Source organism: Durio zibethinus, chromosome 17 (genome assembly GCF_047325235.1).
Source record: "Durio zibethinus cultivar Kanyao isolate XHJ-2024 chromosome 17, ASM4732523v1, whole genome shotgun sequence".
NCBI lineage: Eukaryota > Viridiplantae > Streptophyta > Magnoliopsida > Malvales > Malvaceae > Durio > Durio zibethinus.
In genome coordinates, this window is record NC_143178.1 from 6,592,475 (window position 1) to 6,616,165 (window position 23,691).

Genomic DNA, 23,691 nt, shown 5'->3' on the forward strand with positions numbered 1-23,691 from the left:
CAGCTTACTGCCACATCCAGATGCAGTGAAATCCATGTTTAGAATTAGATGTACAATCTCATTTCATCTGTTAGACTTATTTATTTATTTATTGCTTCATCTGTTGGACTTTGAGCAGAAGCAATTGACGGTACAGGGGCCAAATTAATTAAAAAAAATTGTTTATTTCCATGATCCATCTTCCCAAAATTATTACATATTGATTAATCGTCTTCTTCAACCTCTGAATCATACATACATATATATATATATAATATGTTATTAAAAAAGACTTCTGAATCATTCATCAACAAAGAAAACACAGAAAAATATGGGTCAACCCCCTTTTCTCTCTCTAAAGAAAATAGAAATTGTTAACTTCAATTGCGCTGCAAATTGGTCGAAAACAGGACATCTTCTCCAAACATGGATCAGAGTCTTTGTTGCATCATAGTAGTGACCCAACCTGACCAAACCCATAAATAAATATATTATCAACTTGTCATATTCTCAAGAAAACATTGATAATTTCTGAATAAGCTGCTTGTTGGCTGTCATTCACTTTCAGCTGCTTGCCGGGTTTCCTCTTGAAGCTGGGATTTGAAGATTAGCTAATAATCGGCACAAGCTGAACATTATTGGACTCAGAGATCTATCTGCCCAAAATTCGTCCTCTCCGAAGTATCAAAATACAGATTTGTACACCTTGAACAGACCAAACCATCACTTACGTTATCATTTGGAATCCCCTGTATCCAACCGGCAATCTCCGCCAAATTGTTTTAACTCAATACCTATTCAACTAATGAATTTAATCTTCACCAGATCCAGGGTTTTCAGCAATTCCAAAAGATTAAAGACTTGTTACTCTATTGAGAAGAATGTTGCTCTTACGATTGCTGGAGAAAGAAAAGAACTTTGAAAAAGAGACAAGAAAAGCAACAGTATTTTCGAAACTCAAACAGTCAAAACGCCCATCTACCACGGACTCACCACCCAAAACTGCCACTCCAAAAATATGGTGCTAGAATTTATCAGTAATTTCTGATCAAATTGACCGGTCGTCCAGCTGGGCTGCCTTCATTTTACCTTTTTTCCGGCTCTTCGTTTGCAGACAACTTTTTCAAACAAACCATACACCACGTCATCAACATTCTCCTGGTTACTAGCCGGTTCATGATAAAAAATTTCATGCATGAAAGCATCATTGACCGACGATTGCATGAGCCATATCATCTAATTAATTACACTATGCTGAATTAGTTGCATGAATGGGTTAAAGCAACGATATCCGCAGCGTCTAACCTCCATCGTCGAATACCCAAAAAAACCCGTCAACCAAACGGTGGAATATTTCTCAGTTAAGAACCCGAGTTCACGCGGTACGGATATTGATTAATTACAAAATAACCCAGAGAGGAAAAAAAAAAAAAACCTATCCAAACCAAAACTGGTGAACATTAATCATTTAAGTCAACAGCAAGACTAAGCTCCCCTCCTAAATTCCTATGGTCCCCCAAATTCAAATTTTTGCAGACTTTATAACAAAAAACGAATTCCTGGGCTTCCAATAATTACAAATTTGATGCACCATGAAATATTGCAATGAATAACAAAACAACGTACAAATCACATTAAACTTCCAACTTTCTTGGAATCAATCTTCTGCTCAGAAAATCAAACAAAAAGGTTCCAACAAACTTAACATGAAATAAAAAGGTGTCTTTACTTGTTGGCCATATAACCAGACTGGTCTGTGATTCGCGAACAGAACAGGAGGAAGAAGTCGAACCCGCTGTAATTCGTAAAGCCGCAAGTAAACTATCCATCTCCCACAGTTTACATCACCCACGTAGTCACTCAAAACAAATATGACTGCTCTCTCTCTCTCTCTTTGCTTTCACAAGTTAGATAACGCCGAACTTGCTCTCCTTTCTCTTTCTCTCTTTCAACTCTCAATAAAAAAAAAAAAAATCCAGGAGAAAAAACTGTCTCCAGTATTAGATAAACTTGTTTTTTTAATTATGTTTACGAAATTTTAATTAAATATTATATGTTCTCTGTCTCTCTGTTGCTGTATACTTTGGAGCAGTTAGAGAGAACGAGCATCATTGAAACAGATCTCTATTCCATTCCATCCAACCCCACCCAACGCTTCTCTTCTTCTCCTCCAATTTCTCATCGGTTTCTCGTTCAATTTCTCCTCTTCCTTCTCTATTCGATTCCTCTGTTTGTTTTCAGAGAAGAATAAAAAAAAAAAAAAAAAGAGAAAGGAAAGGTGCTTGTCCTATTGTTTTCTTTGTTGGTGGAAAATTGAGTTTGCAATTAGGGTTTATGGGTGTTTTGGGAATTAGGTTTTTCATGTGAAAATTGAGGTTGCTTTAAGCGTTCTCGAATTGGGAGAGCGTAGAACTGAGAGCTTTTTTATTTTTCTTTTATGTCGATAAGAAGGGATTGATTGATTAGGAAAAGTATGATAATCAAGCGCAACCTCAAATCCCAAATGCCCAGTCTAAAACGGTGCAAACTCGGCAACTCTGTAGGTGAGGATGAAGATAACTCGGGTACAACTCGCAAGAAGCGAAAAATTAACGACTATTATCCACTGACTCTCCTCGGAGAGGCGGCCGTCGGCATAATTCAGGTCAGCCTCCATCGTATTATCGCCTCCGGAGAGGCCGAGAAGGGTTTCGCGGCTTCATGGTGTACCGAATTCTCGTACTTTCCAGATGAAGTGGAGTCTAAATCCAAGGGCTCAGATTCGTCCAAGGCCAAGAATCGAACGGTGGAGATCGCTCGGCCACCGATTGTGAGGACATCGAGAGGGCGAGTTCAGGTAATTCCTTCACGGTTTAATGATTCTGTTATTGACAATTGGAAGAAAGAAAGTAAAACTAGCTTGCGTGATTATAGTTTCGATGATGATGATGATGATGATTTTGAACGTAAAAAGGATAAATTCAATTTTAAAACACCTAAACATTGTAAGCAAAACGTGAAAAATCGGCGAAATGAAGAGAAGAATGGTTAGAGAGGGAGAAAATATACTGCATTGTGTGAGGAAGATGAAAGAGAAGCAGGGTATGTAAGGACTTTTGATTTTAGGAAGTATTCGAGTTCCCGGAGTTCGTTAACTTCAGTACACGAACAATTCGGTGAGGAGGATGAGAAGTATGCGGGTGGGGTGGACATTGTTGATTTAACAGCTGAGGAGAAAGTTTTGAGGAATAAGGGTGAGAGGAAAGATGGGTTGTATGGCCCAGAGGATTTTTATTCGGGGGATATAGTTTGGGCAAGGCCTGGGAAGAGAGAGCCGTTTCGGCCAGCTATTGTTGTTGAACCAATGACGCAAGCGCCTGAGCTGGTTTTGAGGTCTTGTGTGCCTGAGACAGCTTGTGTGATGTTCTTTGGACATTCTGGCAATGAGAATCACAAGGTACGAATTACTTTCTATACAAAGTTTGTTTATGTTTGTGATTACTTGTGTGGTGGTACTTGTGATGCGGTCATTAATTATGTTACATTAAATGACAACGGACAGGATTATGCGTGGGTCAGGCGGGGCGTGATTTTTCCGTACGTAGACTTTCTAGATAGGTGTGTAGTTTTTTTTTCCTACAGGGAATTGAATTTTCATTCCGCTACTGCTATGTTCTTAGGTACAGTCTGTTTAATGTAGGTTCCACGAGCAGCCTGAATTTGAAAGGTACAAGCCTAGCAAATTCCAGTTGGCAATGGAAGAGGCTTTTCTGGCAGAATAGGGGTTTACGGAGAAGTTGATGCGCGATATAAACATCGCAGCTGGGAATCCAACTTATGACGAATCTGTTTTTAGATGGGTTCAGGAGGCTACTGGTTCAAACCAGGATCAGGATTATCACCTTCCTAACCAGGCAAGTTGCTTTACTAAGTACCACCTGTTCACTTCTTCTCTTGTTTCTTTGGAAACAAATTTATTGCAATTTCAAAAGCCTTTTCTTACCTCCACTTTTGGAATTCCAGCTACCAGCAGGGGGGTGGGTGATTTTATGATTTGGGCTTGGGTAAGCCATTTTTTTTTATCTTTACTGTAACCTGCGTTCTCTCTCTCTCTGTCTCTCTCTGTTGCCGGGGTGGGGGTTTTAGAACAACTTTTGAGCTTTGGATAATTTGATATTTGACCAAGATTATTAAAAATTAATTTTCTCTATTCTTTTTATACTTTTTCTAAAACAATTGGAGCATAGAGGTTAATGGTTGCACAATTTATGTTGTTCCTTATAGTCTTTGGAGTTTATTGAATGTAAATATATCTGCAGGGTTTATTTGCGAAAGGTAAGGACACGAGACCCTGCCAAGGCTGTGGCATGACCCTCCCATTTAAAATGGGAAAGAAAATGAAAGCATAAACTCCTGGAGGCCAATTCTTGTGTAAAACATGTGCTAGGGTTTGTAGCAACGCCTTTTCTGGATCTTAAATTATGTTTCCACTGTTTAATTTTTGTGCTTTTCACAACCACATGCAATTTTATGCAGTTAACTAAATCAAAACATTATTGTGGCATTTGCAAGAAGATTTGGAATCATTCAGACAGTGGGAGTTCGGTAAGGCAACCTAGAAACTTGGGTTTTGATTTTTTTTTTCTTGCTGCTATGGATTAGCTATTTTACTAATTTATTGCTTCCTTATCTACACTGAGTTAGGTGCGGTGTAATGGTTGTAAAGTTTGGGTGCATGCAGAGTGTGACAAAATTTCCAGCCATCATTTTGAGGTCTGCATGTCATACTATTCATTCTTTTGTTCATCCTTCTAATGAAGCCAATAAATGAAATTTTGGATTTCCCTGATCAAGTCATATTTGCTTCTCCGGGATCTGGGGACCACTGACTATTACCGTCCTACTTACAAAGCAAAGTTTAACTTTGAACTATCAGATTCAGAGAATGGCCGATAAAAGCTAAGTAAGTCTGTTCTATTTTGAAATTGATATTTGTCTGTGTGAGTGTGTATTTTAGGAACAGGGCAGTATTACTGCAATAATGACTTACCTTCTTTTATAAAATATACCTATATGTATCAGAAACATTTTAAGGCATTTTGACTGATCCTTTATTCTTCACCTCTGTATATCTAATGCTTGTAAAACCTTTGATGATGCAGATCGAAAAATAACAATGGTCAATTAATTCTGCTTAACAAGGTTACTGTTCTCTACTGTGGTGTTGAAGGCATATATTACCCATTGTAAGGAAAAAAAAAAATTTATTAGTGAATAAATTTCGTTTTTCTTTTTCCACTTTGGAATGATACTTTTTAAAACATCTTCAGTGTGTATAGACTTCTTTGTCTATTTCAAATTGTTCAATAAGCAGATATGTTCGTAGAAATTTATTTTCTGAATACTATTGAAATGATACAATTGCAATTTAATAGTCTATGATTCCATTCAAGATAATCTGAGGCTGCTAATTCATTTAAATTTTTATATTTTTGGAACAAGTAACCTTACAAACTTCTTGACTGGGATGTTTATTCTAAACCAAGATGAAATGAGTTTAGTTTTATTTCTTTAGCATGCAAATAATCTCAAAGTGCACTAGGTGAATTTATTTTGAGCCCTTAACTTGTTTCACTTGGGAAAAATAATTTATTTTTTGTGAATTTTGACTAGGAGTCTTTGTTCATTACGATATCTTCTGTTTCAGAATTGTTTGCAAGTGTGGGTACTGTGGATCTGAGAAGCAAGCACTTAGCGAGTGGGAAAGACACACTGGTTCTAAAGAAAGATATTGGAGGATTAGGGTGAAGGTGAAAGGTTCCATGCTACTATTAGAACAATGGGTTTGCACAAATTTTGGACCTTTGCCTTTCTAGTTCCTTTCAGCTCTATATTTCTTATCTGTCCGCATGGTTTGTGTCCTTAATTGTAAAAGATTGAATCCTGTTAAGAAAAATGGATTGCACATAAGGTCAATAACTAAAATCATGTAGAAGATAGCATTCTATTCTATATCTATGCTTCCCATCTTCCCTTAGCATTCTATTCTATATCCATGTTTCCCATCTTCCCTTTTCCTAAATTTGTGGTGGACTTTAAGTTGGTTCCAAGTTCTGAAACCTTTGTATCATGCATCTTTTTCCTCTTTACATTAAGAAAGAAGTCTACTTCTCAGAAAGCGACATCATTACTTTCCTTTTATTACCCTTTTGGCATTTTTATACATCCTTCTGAAGATTTATACATTTCCTTTTATTACAGGTGCTACAGTTAGCAGAGTACCATGCAAATGCTGCCGCCTCTATTAAACCTCCTAATCGACCATCAATACGAGAGAGGAAGCAGAAGTTGCTTGCTTTTTTACGGGGTATTCTTCTAGGCTTCGAATGAGCAATTTCATGAGTATGCTTATTGTTTTTCATTCATGGCCATTGGCTTGTTCTAATTATTACATATATTATGACAGAAAAATATGAACCAGTTCATGCTAAGTGGACAACCAACAGTGTGCTGTATGTAGATGGGTTGAGGATTGGGACTACAACAAAATTATTATCTGCAACAAGTAATTTAAGTAGTGTTTTTCATATAAGACTAGATTCATTGTTTTCAAGAATCCATCATCTGATGCACTTAAATACATTGTTGTATAAAGGCATTGAGTTCAGGTTCCCTTTTTCTTCTGATATATTATTGACAGTTAAAGCAGTCTGCTGTTTTTAAAATAACATTGAACGTAAGGTAATTAAATGTTAAAAGTATAATTCTGATGTTTTTCTTGCTTTTATATCTCTTTGGTATGACCATGAGAAACCTGCACTGGTTTTTTTTTGTCCATTTTCGGCTTCAATTTTACAGCATTGAATGGTATTTGAGTTCCTACTATCCATTTTTCATCATTGTTCAAGAGTTATAATCGTGTACTTGCCAGTCAAAGCAAGATCTCTATATTGATATCTACCCAGAGCACATCATATGTATTATAGCTTTGCTTTTTTTAACCAGATGTCAAATTGCTGTACATCAAGAATGCTATGGAGCAAGAAATGTTCAAGATTTCACTTCATGGGTTTGTAAAGCTTGTGAAACACCTGAAGTTGCACGAGAATGTTGCCTTTGTCCAGTCAAAGGTATGGTCTGTAGATTTCTTCTCCTTTGGTTCGAGCAGGTTTTATACACTGTTTGTCTCCCTTTTTTTTTTTTTTGGAACAGCAGGTTGTGTGAATAATTGTCGCTTTCCTTCCACTCACTTAGAGATGCATTTCCAACTTATTTTGGGAGCTTCTTGTGTTATAACTATCTTAGTATGTGGGGTTTAATTGCATTATATGAGTTAGTTTCCACATCCCTTATTGAATTCAGTCTCTTTGCCCCATTTTCAGGAGGTGCTTTGAAGCCAACTGATGTTGGGACATTGTGGGTTCATGTTACTTGTGCTTGGTTTCAACCTGAAGTATCTCTGCAAGTGATGAAAAGATGGAGCCTGCTCTTGGAATCTCGAGGATTCCATCAAATTCCTTTGTGAAGGTAGAGTTACTCTTCTAGTCATCAGTGCATTGTGGCTCTTGCTCTTCACTTCTTATATCATGAAAACTTTATGATATATCCTATCCTAAAGGACATATCCTATCCTTTACTAAGTATTAAAAATCATTTGATCCTTGGATTCATTTTATTTTTGAGCATGATCGTCTGCAGATCATTTCACGCTCGGTGTAGTGTGCAGTGGCTGCTGCATCATGAGAAACTCAAGGATTTCTTATCATGCTGAAATTCTAGTTGCTATTCATTAAATAGTTGTCAGCTTGGAAGTCAGCGCTTTTGGCACATATATTTTAACCGGTTCTTTATATAAATTTTGTTGGTAGAAGAAATGATGCTTTACATGCATATGCATGCATGCAAGCATGTTTGAGAAGTGGTTCCTTTGAACATAATAGAATTTTCTTGGAATGAATTGACTAGATCATACTATATATTTTTGGAATAGTAAATCTGCTAGAATATATTCTAACTTCTATTTATGATTATTTTTATTGTGGTTATGTTTTTTCTCTTTTTTTTGGGCGTGAAGTTGGCTTTTATTAGCTTGTTTGCTTTTTGTTAACCAAAGCATTATAAATGTGCCTTGTTTACATGAACTACAGATTTGTGTTATATGCAAGCAAATTCATGGGTCTTGCATGCAATGTTGTAAGTGTTCAACATATTACCATGCCATGTGTGCATCAAGAGCTGGTCACTGCACGGAGGTAGTTACTTTTAGCCGATCTTTACCTAGTATTTGCAGTCATTTTCTATAATCAACATAACATGCTCCCTGTTTGGCATCTAGCTTGAATTTTCTTTGTATATTATGATGTCATTCAATTGGATGGATCATGAATAAGCAGTAGCTTTGAAAATTTAAAGACGACACCTAATCAACCATGTAACAACACTAAATGAGAGCCATGAATGACTTACAGTTTTGAAGTGCACATTTGAGCTTAGGATAAGTAACATGTGATGTACCCAATGCTTCAAGAGATGTTTAGTTTATCTGTATTTTTATGGGATACATCCCTATGTGGTAAATGGCATACTCCTAGTCTGAGTATTTTATGAATGATGAATCCTTGGTAGAGGGAGCTCATTTCATTGTTCAGCAGAGAAAATTTGAAAATTCATTGGAGCATCAAAGATTCCTTCAGCTATTATTGTGGTTGTGGAATTGATAAATGGGAATCATCTTAACTGACCCATATTTTTTTTAGAGTGGTATCTCATCCATTCATGCCTAAAAAGAAAAAAGATATCTCATCTTAAGAAATCAATAAATTGTAGCCAGTCTGTACAAGATCTAGCTGGTTTTAGATCAAACCTTAAAGTGATTTTGTCTCATTGCTCTTGGTAACTTGCTCTTTCCTAGAACTTTCCAAGTTCACATTAGAATTTAGAATGTTGTTACAGACAAACAAAAAATTAATAAACCTAAGAGAGAGAGAGTTCTCTTTGGAAATCCTGTGAAATATTATGTGATTTTCATAGTTAGATATGTCAAATTGCTGAAGAATTAGTATGTTAAGGTTGATTGCTTTTCATATGGTTTTACTTTGTAATTTGTCAAGGATCATCTGGTTGATCTCTTGTTACCATTTCATTGCTTCATCTGTTCTTTCTAAATTGCAGTTACATTGCTTGGAGAAAAACAGCAGACAAATAACAAAAATGGTGTCATATTGTGCTTATCACCGGTATGCTTTATGAACATCTACCGAGTTTCTCTTGTTGAGCAATTTCACATGTGCTAAATGTTGGTTCTTGTTTTTTTTTTTCTTTCTTCTCTTTTCAATTGTGCAGCGCTCCTAATCCAGACTGTTTTAATTATAAATACCCCCCTGGGGGTCTTATCTGCCAAGAGTTGGTCAAGGCTAATTTCATCAAACAGAGTGAAAATTGAAGAGGTTCTAACTGTAGAAACTACTGATTTTGAGCCATTTTCTGCTGCTAGGTGTCGGGTCTTCAAAAGATCAAATAATAATAGAAAGGTAAAGTTACATGAAAGTTGGAAATGTTCCTACATATTGTCTTGGGGTATCTGTTTGCCTGAATTCATTCCTGGTATATTCTTTTGCTATGTAGTTGTCTAAGTTTTTGCCAGAATTTTTTCCCTTCCTTTTCCTTGGCCCACTGAGTTGAGCTGTAAGTATGTTGGTTTATGAGTTAAACTTTAAAGCTGCATTTTATTTTTAACTTAAAGGGAAAAAGAGAAGGGGGAAGGGGAAGGAAAGAAAAGCATCAGATTTTGTTTCCTTCCTGAGTCAATACTTTTACTCAATGTTGTTTTATGTATTTGTATCTGAATCACAACAGGGAAAATGGTTCAAGTTTCGCTCTCTCTCCCCCATATTATTTTAATCTCTGTAAAATTTTCTCTTTACCTAGAGAACTGAAGAGGAAGCGATTGCCTACTGATTAATGAGACCTTGCCATCATCCTTTAAACACTATACAGAGTTTGGATGCATTCAGAGTAAATTTCTATCCTTTCTACAATCTACGGGCTTGTTTACACTTTTTGCCTTTTGAATTTGAATTCCAATAGAAAACAATTTCTCCCCTTTGTTCCATGACTGATTTCGTTCCATTAACAGGTAGTAAAGGAGACTAAAGGGTTTTCATCTTTCAGGGAATGACTCTACCACTTACAGGCAAATCTCCATCCTTCCTTTTGAGAACTTATATTCTGATCAGTTTGCTAAAAGATGTGCATAATGAATGCAGAGAACTGAAAATGATTGAGTTTGCTTTGGTAGATCTGGAATACATGGGTGGGGCCTCTTTGCCCGTAGAAACATTCAAGAAGGAGAAATGGTATTTTATGAAAAGCCTTTTTTGCTTAATTTATTTTTTAATTCCTTGGGGTTATAAAGCTATCATCTGAGGTTTTTCCTCCTACAAATTGATTATGCAAAGATCCAAGGACTTGTGCCTTTTTGTAACTATAATGGACATAGGAATGCCTGAATTCTGTTTTGGAAGCATTGGAACGCATGAGTTTTTTTCATTTCAAGATGTCATTTACTATCTCAATAAACTAATATTGAAAACTTAAAAGTAATATTGCAATTCTATATTTATCTTGTGGTCTAAATGAAATTCTAATTCCAAATTCCTTATAGAGCGCCATTTCAGTGAAAAATCTGAAAGCAAACAATATGGTATTTCTTGTATGTTAATGTTATGTTCAAAGGAGTATAGTTAAGAGATGCAAATTAGTTAAAATGAAAACAGCTTCTAGAATTTCCTAAGAACATACAGCAACTATGCATTTGTGCTCTTATACAGAAACATTTTGAATACACATCAAACATTCGTATACTAAGATTTGGACAAGTAATGTTTTCATTATAAAAAGGGTATCATAATAATTGTATTAAAGCTTAAAATAATGTGTGCAATTCTATATTTATCTTGCATTTGAAATGACATTCTAATTAAGAGTGTATTTTAAGATAGCAACTAATTATTCTAATAGAATATTGGAAAAACTTGGCATTGGGCAGTAATGTTTTTGCACCGTACAGAGCTGCAAACCTTGTATTTCTGAAGAATTTGAATATTAATGTTTTCTGATTTGCTGACAACTGAAATCAGTTTCTACATGGAATGAGAAGCTTTTGTTTGTCAACTGGTTCTTGAATACCGTGGGGAACAAGTGAGGCGAATTACTGCTGATCTAAGAGAAGCACGTTACAGAATAGAGGGAAAAAACTGCTATGTAAGATGATTTTTCCTTTACTCGTACAATTTGCAAATGTTTCTAGTCATCTTTCGATGTAAAAGTGTTTAGGTTAGACAGTGATATTCAAGTTTTGTTTTAGCAACTCTCATGCTGAATGTTGTCCAGTGTATTTCGAAGCTTTTGGAAGTGCCACTTGTTTTGGTCCTTGCATCTTCCATCTCTCTCTCTTCTAATTGATAGTATGGATAAGACAAGATCACAAATGAGCAACATATTCTTCATTCGGCCAAAAATATTCCAGTTGTTGTGTAGCTTTCTGCATCTATGTTATTCTTGAGACTGAATTGCGGGAACAAATATATGTTGCAGTTGTTCAAGATCAGTGAAGCAGTGGTGGTGGATGCCACTGACAAAGGGAACATTGCACGCTCAATCAATCATTCTGTAAGTGAGCATTTGTTGATGCTCTAATTGCTTTTGGTATTTTATTGGTTGGCACTTCAACAGAGAAAAAAAATTTTGGACTAACAAATTTTATCTCTCATAGTTTGTCTTCTGGCATTTATATTACATATTCTTAATGGATCACTCTTGCAGTGCATGCCCAACTGCTACGCAAGGATTATGAGTGTGGGCGATGATGAGAGTCAGATTGTTCTTATTGTCAGGACTAATGTCTCTGCTGGAGACGAGCCAACGTAGCTCACTCTCTCTCTCTCTCTCTCTCTCTCTCTGCTGCACATAGGTGATTGTTGGTTAAAATTCTTAATGCTTTGTTTCTGATTGGCAGGTATGATTAATTGTTTGATCCTCATGAACCAGATGAATTCAAAGTTCCCTGTCTATGTAAAGCTCCAGGTTGTCGAAAATTCATGAATTAGGATTACACACAGCATGGCCATTGTTTCTCCGCAAGGACCACTAACCCCATTCTCCCAATGCAAGGGGAATCTCGCGACCATTTTACACCCAAATTTGTAATTTTTGCTAGAAAAGAAAATGTATCTTCCTACTATTATTATTATTATTATTATTATTATTATTATTATTATTTATTTTCCCTTCTTGACAAATTTTATACTTAATAAAACTATAGATTTGCCAGCTGCTCTTCAAGCAGTTGTGTATATTTGTTAATGCTTACTTTCGTCATAGTTGAATGGTAACCCATTTTTTTTATATAATTATTTTGGCCAGTTTTACATTTTGCTTCTTAAAAAGTTGTTAAATGGAAATTGTTCTTTACTTTTTCAAGTTTCCATTTTAGGACTAGCATTCTTGTTCAACCTCTTCTCATGCCTGAAACTCGTAGCCTCTTATACCATAAGACAGTATAGCTTTAAAGAGTCAATATTACGAATAATTTTTAAATTATAGTAAAATATTTTAAGTAATATTTAAATTTAAATTTTTTTAATATAATACTTAAATTATATATTTATTAATTAATATGATATTTTAAAAATTATTTATTATTAGTATCATCAATTTTTTATGATCAATTTTTACAATCTTTAACAAATACTCGAAAGACCTTCAATTGAGATCAAACTCAAAATCGATGAAATTTATAATGATCAAACAAATATAATATAATAATAATTTATTAACAATTTTTCATCAAATATATCCAATTTATTAACACATTAGATACTTCTGTTTGCATTAGATATAAAATATATCTAATGTGTGAATCATGAGCAACATTCCTTTATAAAAGTATAGTTATCATACGTTGTCATAAAAAAAAAAAAAAACCAGCTTAGAAAAGTAGAGTGAGAGCTTTGAGATCATAAATATTAAAAAAAAAGTATAATTTCTTATGTGGTGATGTTAAAATAAGAAAGTGAATAGTTCTTACCAATTATCGTTATTTATTGTGATATATGTAAAAAAAAAAATACGTAGAGGATAGAGTGAGAAAAAAATGGGTTGAAAAGAGTTGGAAAACTTGGATGAAAAATTCGACAAAACCATCTAACATATTTCCCTCTATATGCAGCTTTTTACGTAAAAATATATACATAATCAGATAATCACATAGGAATAAGTGAGGCAATAGCAATAGGGTAATGGCATGGCAAACATAGGCCCATTAATTATATATAATAAAGTTTAGAAGCTTTACGACCTTAACGTTGTTATTTGCAAATACTCCATTGAGTGAGTAAAAGACTATATAGAGAGAGCATCAAAGGTTCAGACAAACAATAATGAGAAACTGTTTCTCTACGACAATCAGGCATTTGAACAAGTGTGAGAAATTTCTAAAAAATAAAAATCCACCTGATTAATTAACCTATGCTGTCTCCAATATTAAAGAGATATTAATATTTAAAAAGTTTCGTAAGCATGTTTTACGTTATTTCAGACAATGCTTTTGTGGGACCATATGCTAACAAAAAATACATTCCTCGTCAAAAACATGACGAATATGCCATCGTGACCCAGGCTGAACACAACAAAAACACCATCTCCACCCCCCCCCCCCCCACCACCAAAACCCAAATCTTCTTAGATCAAGGAATGCCAAATGGCATATCTCATTTTATTTCCTTAATAAAAGATGGGCAATAAAAACATATAAATTAAGCAAAGCGCATTAAAGAACAAGGATATATATATATAAATTGTCTCAATGTGTATTTTCAGGAGAATGATGTATCCGACTTAAAATTACCGACTCAGACTCATTTGACCCAGGAATCAAAGCCCCACATACCTTAGCAGATCCATCTGACAAAAATAAAGAACCACTAATTGCATCACCAAAACCTTCATTTTTCTTTATATCATTTGAATTTTCACCATCAGTAGGTAAAAGAACAGCCTCTGATGCATCATCAGGTGACTGTAAAGAATCTCCAACTACATCATCCCGTGAATTCATCTGTCCAGACTCCATCTCTTCTGCCTTATTGCCATTCAAAACTGGTTTAGGCATCTTTGGGCTCATTTGACCAAAATCACTTTTTGGCAGTTTGGATTTCTCTGGAGAAAGGATATCCATATGATCTGGTAACACCGCACTTTGAAGTGAAGCTAGCTGCTCCGTATTCTCCTGAGAAGCAGCAATTGGAACAGCTTCTCCTTTCTGCTGATCTGAATTCAGCATTGCTGAATCCAGCATTTCTGCATCAGAAATCAAAACTGGCCCCTCTGTTTCTTCTAGCACATGATCAGAACTTTGCTCCTTCCCCTTCTCCTTATTGGATGCTAAAATAAATGCTAACATTCCACCATTTACATTTGGGATAGCACCCATTTGTAGCCTCTGCTTCTTGTAGAGGTCCATGGCTTTCTACAAGTCAGAAAACAAATGTCAAACATTAGTTTAGAATCAGAAGTTCAAAGAGGAAGTAGAAAATTACTATGTTTGGTCTGGGGGAAGAAAAATGTCTTAACGTTCCAGACTGGATCTGAAGAATATCATTGCTTAAAAATATAAAAAATATTAAAAATTACAAAGGGTCTATGGGTCTGAAATAGGAAAAAGGCTGGGAGAGGATGCATTCCCCAGGTAAAATTTTTATTAAACCTACCTACCAAGTCAAAACCCTATTCTCTTGCATACTTTTTGTAACCATTATCACCGACTTCCAAATGAACTAAATCCCTTTCCCGCAACCCCCCAACACCACCACTTCCAAAAAAAAAAGAAAAAGAAAAGAAAAGAAAAGAAAGAGAGTTGGAAAACTAAGTGCAGAATAATAAAATAGGGCAACGTGGGAGGGCCTTCAACACAAGAGCCTAACATGAAAAAATAAAGGCAAAAGAAATAAAGAGTTTATTGCCCATCAGTTTTCAAAATAAGCAGCAACTAACCATATAAGATCTTCTATTAGTCTCCTTCCCCAGGTAAAATTTTTATTAAACCTACCTAACAAGTCAAAATCCTATTCTCTTGCATACTTTTTGCAACCATTATCACCGACTTCCAAATGAACTAAATCCCTTTCCCGCAACCCCCCAACGCCACCACTTCAAAAAAAAAAGAAAAAGAAAAGAAAAGAAAGAGAGTTGGAAAACTAAGTGCAGAAAAATAAAATAGGGCAACGTGGAAGGGCCTTCAACACAAGAGCCTAACATGAAAAAATAAAGGCAAAAGAAATAAAGAGTTTATTGCACATCAGTTTTCAAAATAAGCAGCAACTAACCATATAAGATCTTCTATTAGTCTCCTTCTCCCCCCCCCCCCAAACCAAAAAAAATGCAAACCTAGTTTCTAAAAATAAAAATGAGCTTCGCCTTCCCCACCAAAGAAGTAACAGAAAAGAAAGAGCTTAGATGCATAAATGCATGCATGCATGCATGCATACACTGTACATATATGGATATATAAACTTCCCAACTACCTGAAAAACAAGAGCATTAGTTGCAGGAATGAGCGAAGGGCTCAGCACAGCAATGGAAGCCTTTTGTAATGCTCGTCCACCGTTCTGACAAAATTTGATAGAAAGGGGATTATAAGTCAAAATATCAGCTAAATTAGAAACTAAGAGAAAGATTTATGTAGAAAAAGGTTCTCTACCTTCAAATTCACAAGCATTGTTACATCTTTAACCAAATTTTTACTTCGCTCCACATTCAGTAAACCCATACACTGGTCATACAACTCAGAACCAGCAAGTTCTGTTGAAATGTCAAGCTTAGAAAGATAAAGCTGGCAATAATGAGCACCACCATTATCACTTGATATTTCGGAAGATTCAGCTGCCTTGAGCGGAATCTCAGGTGAAAATCTAGAAGATTCTTTAACTGGTGACATGACATCAGATCTTATTTCAAGGCCTTTCACCTGAACACCACTATTGTCATTTTCATATTGAGACCTCTGATGTTCCTGTCCATCATAAACATCATCAAGAGGGGCCTGCACAGGATGATCCTCTTTCTGAGATGTTGAGGGCAAGTCCACATCACCATTTTGTCCTTTCCACACATCTGAACTGGTATCCCATCTCCGACCATTCCCTGGATGCCTATTCTGCTCCCATTCAGGGCCCCTAAACATGTGTGCTTCATCGCTAAAAGCGACATTATTTCCATCCCAACCATGCAAATGAGCTTGACCAGAGCCATCCATCATATTCTGCCAACCCATTGGATGCAAATGGTTGGAAAAACTTTCAGCATCAGCCATATGATACGGAATCCCAGAGTGATTAATTTCCATTGAGGGTCTAACACCAAACAGAGATGGAGAAGGAAACTGTGGGATCATCGCTTGAAAACCACCATGGGATGGCCCAGGTGGGAAAGGGATGAAGCCATTTGGAACAGGTGATGACCAGTTTGGGGCACCCCGCCAAGTATTTGCTTGCCCTCTTCCAACATTCAGATCACCACTCCACTTGTAACGGCCACTGATATTAATTCTATTATCTTCTTCCAAAGAACCCATGAAAGAAGGGCTGCCAATTCCAGCTCTGAAACCAGGTGGCTGCGGAATGAAAGACGAGTTGCCCTGACCACCTCTATTATAAAATGCAGAATCTGCTTGAAAGGATTCATCCAAAAGAGGCCTCTCAGGAGGTAAGTCTCGACCTAGTCTATCCTCGACAGCAGATAATTCTCTGCCACCAAAGGAGGCACTGCCCCTCCATCCTGTCTCTTCTTTGTCAAGGCTCCACCTAACACCACTTCTATTCATATATCTCCGCTCAAGACTTGTTGAAGAAGGAGATCTTTCCATCATACTCATTGGGGATGCTTTTGAACTTGAGGACCTCTCAATTGGTAACTCCCCAGAATAGCCCTCATCAACTCTACTTGATTTCTCCATGGCTCTGTACTTGGCACCTCTCTCAGATGCCGCAGAAACACTAGTTACCTCTCTTGATGAAACTGCTTTGGACCTCTGCTCTGCCATTGAATCTCTATACTTTGAATCTTCTTGTTTCAAATGTCTGTAAGAGAAAATAACTCTATATTATACTCTCAACAAAGCACTTGGGAGAGTGGTATGGGGACATACCCACAAGCACCAAAAATAAGTAGAATGCCACACAAAATGAGACGTAAAATGGTTTAAATTGTCAAAAAATAAATCTGAAATCTGATAGAAATTAACAGCTCAATACCATACCATTGTTTTATCAGTTTACCATTTAATCCACAGAATAAGGAATCAAAAATATTGAAGGGGGTGTGATAAAGAAACAAAGTACCTATACTCGTCAGTCCCACCATGGGAACTCAAGCTGGGAGAAGTCCTCTTGTTGTTGCCTATAGCAGCATCTACATTGGCTTGTTGTGACTGAGACTTTCCCCTATCAGCATCAAATTCAACTCTACCACTAGTCAATGACTTGTTTTCCATGTCAGAATAGTGTGCTTTGCTACCTCTAGATTTAGTATCGTTACCATCATCTCGATCATCAGGAGATCTCTTCCTTCCCTTGCTATCTTTGTATCTAACACTCCGTTCATCATGTAACCCATCGTGGTCATGATCAATATCTCGACCATGGTCGCGATCTCTATCCTTGTCCCTATCACGACGATCACGTTCTCGATCTCGGTCATGATCATAATAACGATCACGGTCATAATCACGATCACGATTGCGGTCACGTTCTCGATAATGGTCACGATAACGCTCGCGCTCTCGATCACGTCCCAAATCCAATTCTCGATTACGCTCCCGCTCCCTATCACGATCACGCTCTCTATCATGGTCATGGTCATGGTCATGGTCACGCTCATGCTCACTATCTTGAACCTTGAACTTCTTCTGCTGAACTTCCACAGCATCTTTTTCATCCCTTACATGCTTCTCACTAGACTTACTATTAGCATGATCTCTTGCTGGTCGATCATCTCTCAATTTATCATCTCGGTACTTATCTTCACGGTCCATGTCTTCTCGATACTTGTCTTTGTATCTCTCATCCTTGTGCTTCTCATCTTTTGCTCTTCCATCCTTGCCAGTATCATTCCTTAATGACACCCGTCTATCCAAAATGTCTCCATTATCTTCCAGATGCTTATCCCCATCACCAGAACCATCTCTCTTTTTCCTAAGTCGTCTCTCAAGCTGGCTCTCTGATTCAGGACTTTGCAATGGATCGGGTACATCCAATTCTGGAATGACAAAGATAAAAGATATAAAAAAAGAATTTCAGCATGACCAAGTTATTCACAATTAGTATTTCCCACACAGCAAAAAGGATAAATTATACAAGAAGTCATGAGGTAAAAAAGTAAAACTCATTTAATGAAAGTGACAGACTTCTGGTTTCAGTGCATGAAACTACAAATAAATTAATTAGACATTACCCTGAATATTTAATCGACTATTTGCAAGAAAAAAACAACTCATAAAAAAATTCTCAACAGTTAAATTTTCATTTCAGCCTACACATCTATCAAAATAAAAAAAATCATCCGAAAATCCCAGTTGACAATGACCATACAGTTTATCAATTTTCACAAATAGAAGAGAACCTAGGGGGAATGTACAATGCAAGATATGTAACAATATACCTAGCAGAGCAATGACTACATACAAATATAACACTGAAAATGAACAACAATCCAATGCTTAATAGGAGATTTAAAAACAAAAAGAAAAGTGAAAGATCACAAGCTCAATATTATAATTCAAAAAGAATACAAGTAAGACTTATATAGTCTACTAAAACCTAACAATCACTTTAAATCTCTGTAAAATCAGAAATCAATAATAAGTGTCAAAATTCATTGATATATTTGAGCCAACTCATCAAAATCCAACCTTTTGTATTAGGTCTGAAACAAAAGTCAGCTCACCACTGACTAAAACAACATCTCCAGGCCAAAACACAAGTGGCTAGATGACCAAATACTCATAGTGAGATGACTCACCATGACAGCTTATGAAAGATGGAACATTCTTTCATTACCAACTGAGGATCTTGATGGTGTATTTATTGCAAAATATTTTTAAATACAAAACTATTAGTAAAAAGTTAGCACTTCCCATTATATATTATTAACCTTCAAAACTCCCTTCATTATCATTTATTGATATTGGAAATATTGGAAACACCATCACCAAGGCAATACCTTACTTCATTACCCTCAAGTTATTCAAGGCTGAACTGAAGAGGAGACATTCAGGTCCATGGAATTTATATGTACCTAGGATCCATGCAGACTTTGACCAACCTTGGCTAAACTGAATTCCTAATATAAGTTGGGAAATTGATTTCATATTACTTTGAAAAAACACATATAAGTGCACTTCTAGATGTGTACATAGAAGTGTGGCAACTTCAAGCTTCTCCTAGCAAATTCTCCTCTGAATTTACATATAAATTAGTCTCTTATCCCAAAACAGTGAACCCTATATGGAAAAGTACTTTTAAAATAACATTTTGAAGATAAAAGAAAATCCATATTGGAGATTCTACTTAAATTTTCGAATTTTGATCCCTTTCAAGCCAATACGCAGAAACAGGAAACTAGAAAAAAAGGAAAACGCACTGCTGAAGACTAACCAACAATTTCATTTCAATATTGAAGATAAAAATAGAAAAAGATAAGCATCCTAATTGACCTAAAAATGGTCCATATGCCATTAACTCTAGGGACTCAAAAACAGGGCGCATGTCAATGCAGAAAAGAATAATGCATCAACTTTTAAGGTCAGACATTACTTGCCTTCTAACAGTACTCAGAAGGCTATAAAAACAATGCAAAAACCACACCTTCCTAATATCATAAAAACTAATATGTAGAAACAATCTTCTCCCATTAATTTCAACTATGTCAACTACTGTTTAAATTCCTCAACCCAACTTCTCATCCCATAAACAAAAACATCTATTTTTCTTCTTTTTCTCATTAAGCAAATAAGTACCTAAATCAGTTAAATTTTAACACTTAAGAATTATGTGGTTTGAAGTTAAACTTCCTCATACAAAAACAAAAAAAAAATTCATGGTAATCTCTGAAACATAGATAAATAAAATCAATTACAGATGCTTTGTAAGTGTAAAAAAAATATAAAAACATGAATGTGATCATGAAACATTGATTAAGACTAGCTTTCTTCATAAATCTATAGATTGAAATTTAGCAACAGTTGAAATTACAAATATATTCTTTCTACCGATTAACAACGAATAGTGATTAATAAAAGTGGCATAATGGTTGTTGAGTGATAGGATGCAATAATATTTTATTTTGTTTGACGAACTTTTTCTCTGCTATTATTTTAGTCCTCTTGAAAACAAAATAAAATATAATAGCCTTCTATCACTCAACAACCATTATGCCACTTTTTGCGAGATCTTAGTTTCATCATGTGAAACAGGCAAATGTTACAAGGTGAATGAATGTAATTCCAATTGATATGATCAAATCGGATTACTGTCATGAAGATGCAATGCTTCACTTATCCAAAAATAAAAAATAACCTCAAATTACTTGTAAAATTGATGCCAAATAAGATACAAAGTTGTCTAGATAGCTCATCTTTGATATCTAGTAATTTTTTTCATGTCATAAACCAAATACACCCTTAATTCATCTCTAGGCAGTCCATGTTTGAGAACGTGTCTCTCGATACGTGATTTTGTTGCATTGCAGATGGAATTGATTGCAAAATTGAATAATCCATATATAGTTGATGAACTTACATACATGCTAGTACATGGATTGAATGCAAATGCACAAGAAAGTCAAGTAAAGCTATAAGTTGAATAGGTTTACTGGGACATAAAACTGATATGAGCAAGAAATTATTGCAAACAGAATGGAAAATGAATTGAATCTTAAATGAATAGCTGGAACCTAAGTGGCTATATTCTAAAACAAACAGTTTTGGTGCCCCAGACATAATTCATTTTCCTTCTGACAACCTAACAACAAAAACAGCACAAAAACAAATAGAAATGGACATATGTAATTGCAACTAACCAACAAGCAATGAGTTATCTTACCAGTTTTTTCAGCAGATTGTTTTACAGTACAGTATTCTTCACTCTCAATCAACCTATCACTCTTGCCTTCTTTAACTTTCTTCTCTTTCTCCCTTTCCTCCTTTCTAATGGATTCTCGATATTTCCCCTCACTCCTAGTCCTCTTTGCATCATCTTCTTCCACCTCCTCTCGTCTCTTACTCTTTGATTCACTAGAAGACTTAGACTTCTTCTCTCCTTTACCATGATCCTCACCGCCATTCCACCTGTCGCTCACTCCATCATCTTCCTTATTTTTGCGCCGCTTTGAGGAGCTGTACTCCACATACTCGCCATTCCCCGAGCTGCATAGGTCCTTACTGGTCTCCTTCAAATCGAGCTTTCTCTTCTCACCGGATCCCGACTCCTTCGAAATCCTACCACTGCTCTCCTCCTTAGTCTTCTTTTCCTTCTCCTTCAAGCCCGAATCTTTCTCCGAATCTGAGTAGTCCCTAGCATCCTTAGAACTATGCTTGCTTGACTTGTGCCTTGAACTTCGCGGCATCACCGGAGCCCAACAACGAGAACTCAAAAAAACCCTAACCGGAAAATAAAAATACGAATAGAACACAAAACTCTCCTAATAAAAAAACGAAACCCTAATCTCAAATCAACATTCAATATAAAAACCCTAATCTCGAATCGTTCAAAGAGAAAAATTAACGTCAATTCTCGAAACGAACAAAAAAATTATGGTAGAAACCCTAATTGCGCAGAGTTGGAGTGAAGTCGCTGGGAACCCTAACGAGGATGGAGACGGAACGGTGAACGGAGAGAAAGATCAGAGGAGTGGAGGCGGGGGCGGTTGGGGAATGGGATCGACAATGAGGGAAATTACGAGGGCAGGGGGAGATTTTGGGGGGTTTGAAGAAGGAAGACGGTGGTCGTTTTGGGTATAAATGCAGAAGAGCAGTTGATTTTGAAGACGAGAAGAAAAGAGGCAAGCCTTTTGTGTTTTAATGGGCTTTTTGTTACGTTTATTTTATCCGATTTAATAAGACTCTGGGTAGACCAGGGATAATTTTGTCAATCTGACAGGACTACCCCTTGAGATTTACTCATATTATGGTCTTGTCCTTACCTTTGCTGATTGGGTAGGGTTTTAGGATAGTTTGGTTTTAAAAAATATTTTTTGTTTAATTTTTATTTAAAAAATATTTTTATTTTTTATTTTTTGAAAAATGTATTTAATAAATAAAAATAAAATTTATTTTTTAAAATACAAAAATAAATAAAATATTTAATAATATTACTATTAATATAATTTAATTATAAATATAATATATATTTATTAATTAATAATATTAAAAAGTATTTAAATATAATAACTTACAAAATATAAAAAATAATGAATTTTTATTTTACAGTTAAAAATATATTTTTTTAATTTTTATATTTTAACTCATTTTTATTATAATTTTTTAAAATTTTATTTTTATTTTTAATTATCAAATATATTTTCATTCTTTTTTATTTAAAAAAAAACAAAAAATAATTTTATTTTCTGAAACTAAACACTACTTAATCTTTAAGTCGTCGCTAAACACTACTTAATCTCTTAGTCGTCGCAACAAATAATAATCTGTTTATTTGCGATTAAAAACAACTGGTTCCAATAAGAAAATGACACGTTAGTAGCCGGGATCGAGAAATAATTATATGTTGTAGATCTCATCGGAAGTAACGTGAACTTGATCGATAGCGTATGTGAAATCTTGAGAGAACAGCATTTAGGATAAGATGAGTCTGACAGGCTGGGACCCACCAAACGAAGACCGCTTGTTGGGTAGATTCGGGTGCAGGGAGGGAGTACGATAAAAACAAGTACCCCAAGGGATAGGAGCGATTGCAAAGTAGGGGGACAAAGCTGCTTCCAGTACTTTGGTCTTTCTTTTTTTGTTTTCTTTTTGAGGGATTTAAAACCGATTATTTAAATTAAAATTTTAATATCGCATCTATTAATTTTTAAATCAATTGATATGATATTAAAATTAATATTTAAAAGTTATAAATTTAAAAAATTTTATATGTATAATAGTTTATTCCGTTACAAAAGTATAAAGGTAAAAATTTTAAATTTTAAATTATTATTTTTTTAAATTTAATATTTTATCAATAAATCAAAACTTGAGCTTTTATTTGCATCTTAAATTGGCTTGACATTCATGCTGGAACATGGTTGGCCACATGACAAAAGGATGTCAAGGGGAAACTGCAAGTGAACTCCTTATCAAGTTTAAAAGCTGGTGAGGCGACTATATCTTAAGGAGAATCCAACAGAAGTATTCTCTTTGAGACAATCAAACTCTAAGGGTTCTTAGTTGAGAAACTATATGGTAGAAAATGGAGAAAAGCAATTCCCTTCAAGGAGTTCCCCTCAAGTCTTCCTGTGGCTAAGCTCCTCCCAGATGATGTTAAGGTGACAATGAGTCATTGATGACGCAATGAATCAGATGTTGCAATAAGCATAGTCCAGGAAATTCGGACGCTGCCCCCACCCCCCATTGAAATGTTTGAGCTGTCAATCTTGTGTGGAGCATATGTTGACTGAAGGATGCTT

The 23,691-nt window shown here is 35.5% G+C and overlaps 1 protein-coding gene and 1 pseudogene across 2 annotated transcripts; one reads left to right on the plus strand and one right to left on the minus strand.

Annotated features, from left to right (window-relative positions):
* Positions 1 to 1,854: 1,854 nt before the first annotated feature.
* Positions 1,855 to 12,368, plus strand: LOC111280457 (histone-lysine N-methyltransferase ATX4-like; annotated as a pseudogene). The gene is made up of 23 exons (XR_016329140.1): positions 1,855 to 3,415; positions 3,521 to 3,576; positions 3,659 to 3,872; positions 4,278 to 4,406; positions 4,495 to 4,563; positions 4,663 to 4,731; positions 4,813 to 4,925; positions 5,121 to 5,204; positions 5,666 to 5,801; positions 6,220 to 6,325; positions 6,425 to 6,523; positions 6,964 to 7,088; positions 7,341 to 7,485; positions 8,106 to 8,210; positions 9,130 to 9,194; positions 9,301 to 9,488; positions 9,886 to 9,972; positions 10,094 to 10,150; positions 10,224 to 10,311; positions 11,132 to 11,220; positions 11,554 to 11,628; positions 11,782 to 11,882; positions 11,975 to 12,368. The product of XR_016329140.1 is annotated as a histone-lysine N-methyltransferase ATX4-like (transcript).
* Positions 12,369 to 13,786: 1,418 nt separating this feature from the next.
* LOC111280465 (uncharacterized) lies at positions 13,787 to 22,058 on the minus strand. Its single transcript, XM_022867892.2, has 5 exons — positions 21,114 to 22,058; positions 17,355 to 18,270; positions 15,716 to 17,093; positions 15,540 to 15,623; positions 13,787 to 14,485 (listed from the first exon to the last, which is right to left on the minus strand). Exons 1-5 carry the CDS (start codon positions 21,634 to 21,636, stop codon positions 13,820 to 13,822), a joined length of 3,567 nt encoding a protein of 1,188 aa, XP_022723627.2. The 5' UTR covers positions 21,637 to 22,058; the 3' UTR covers positions 13,787 to 13,819.
* Between the last annotated feature and the right edge of the window lie 1,633 nt (positions 22,059 to 23,691).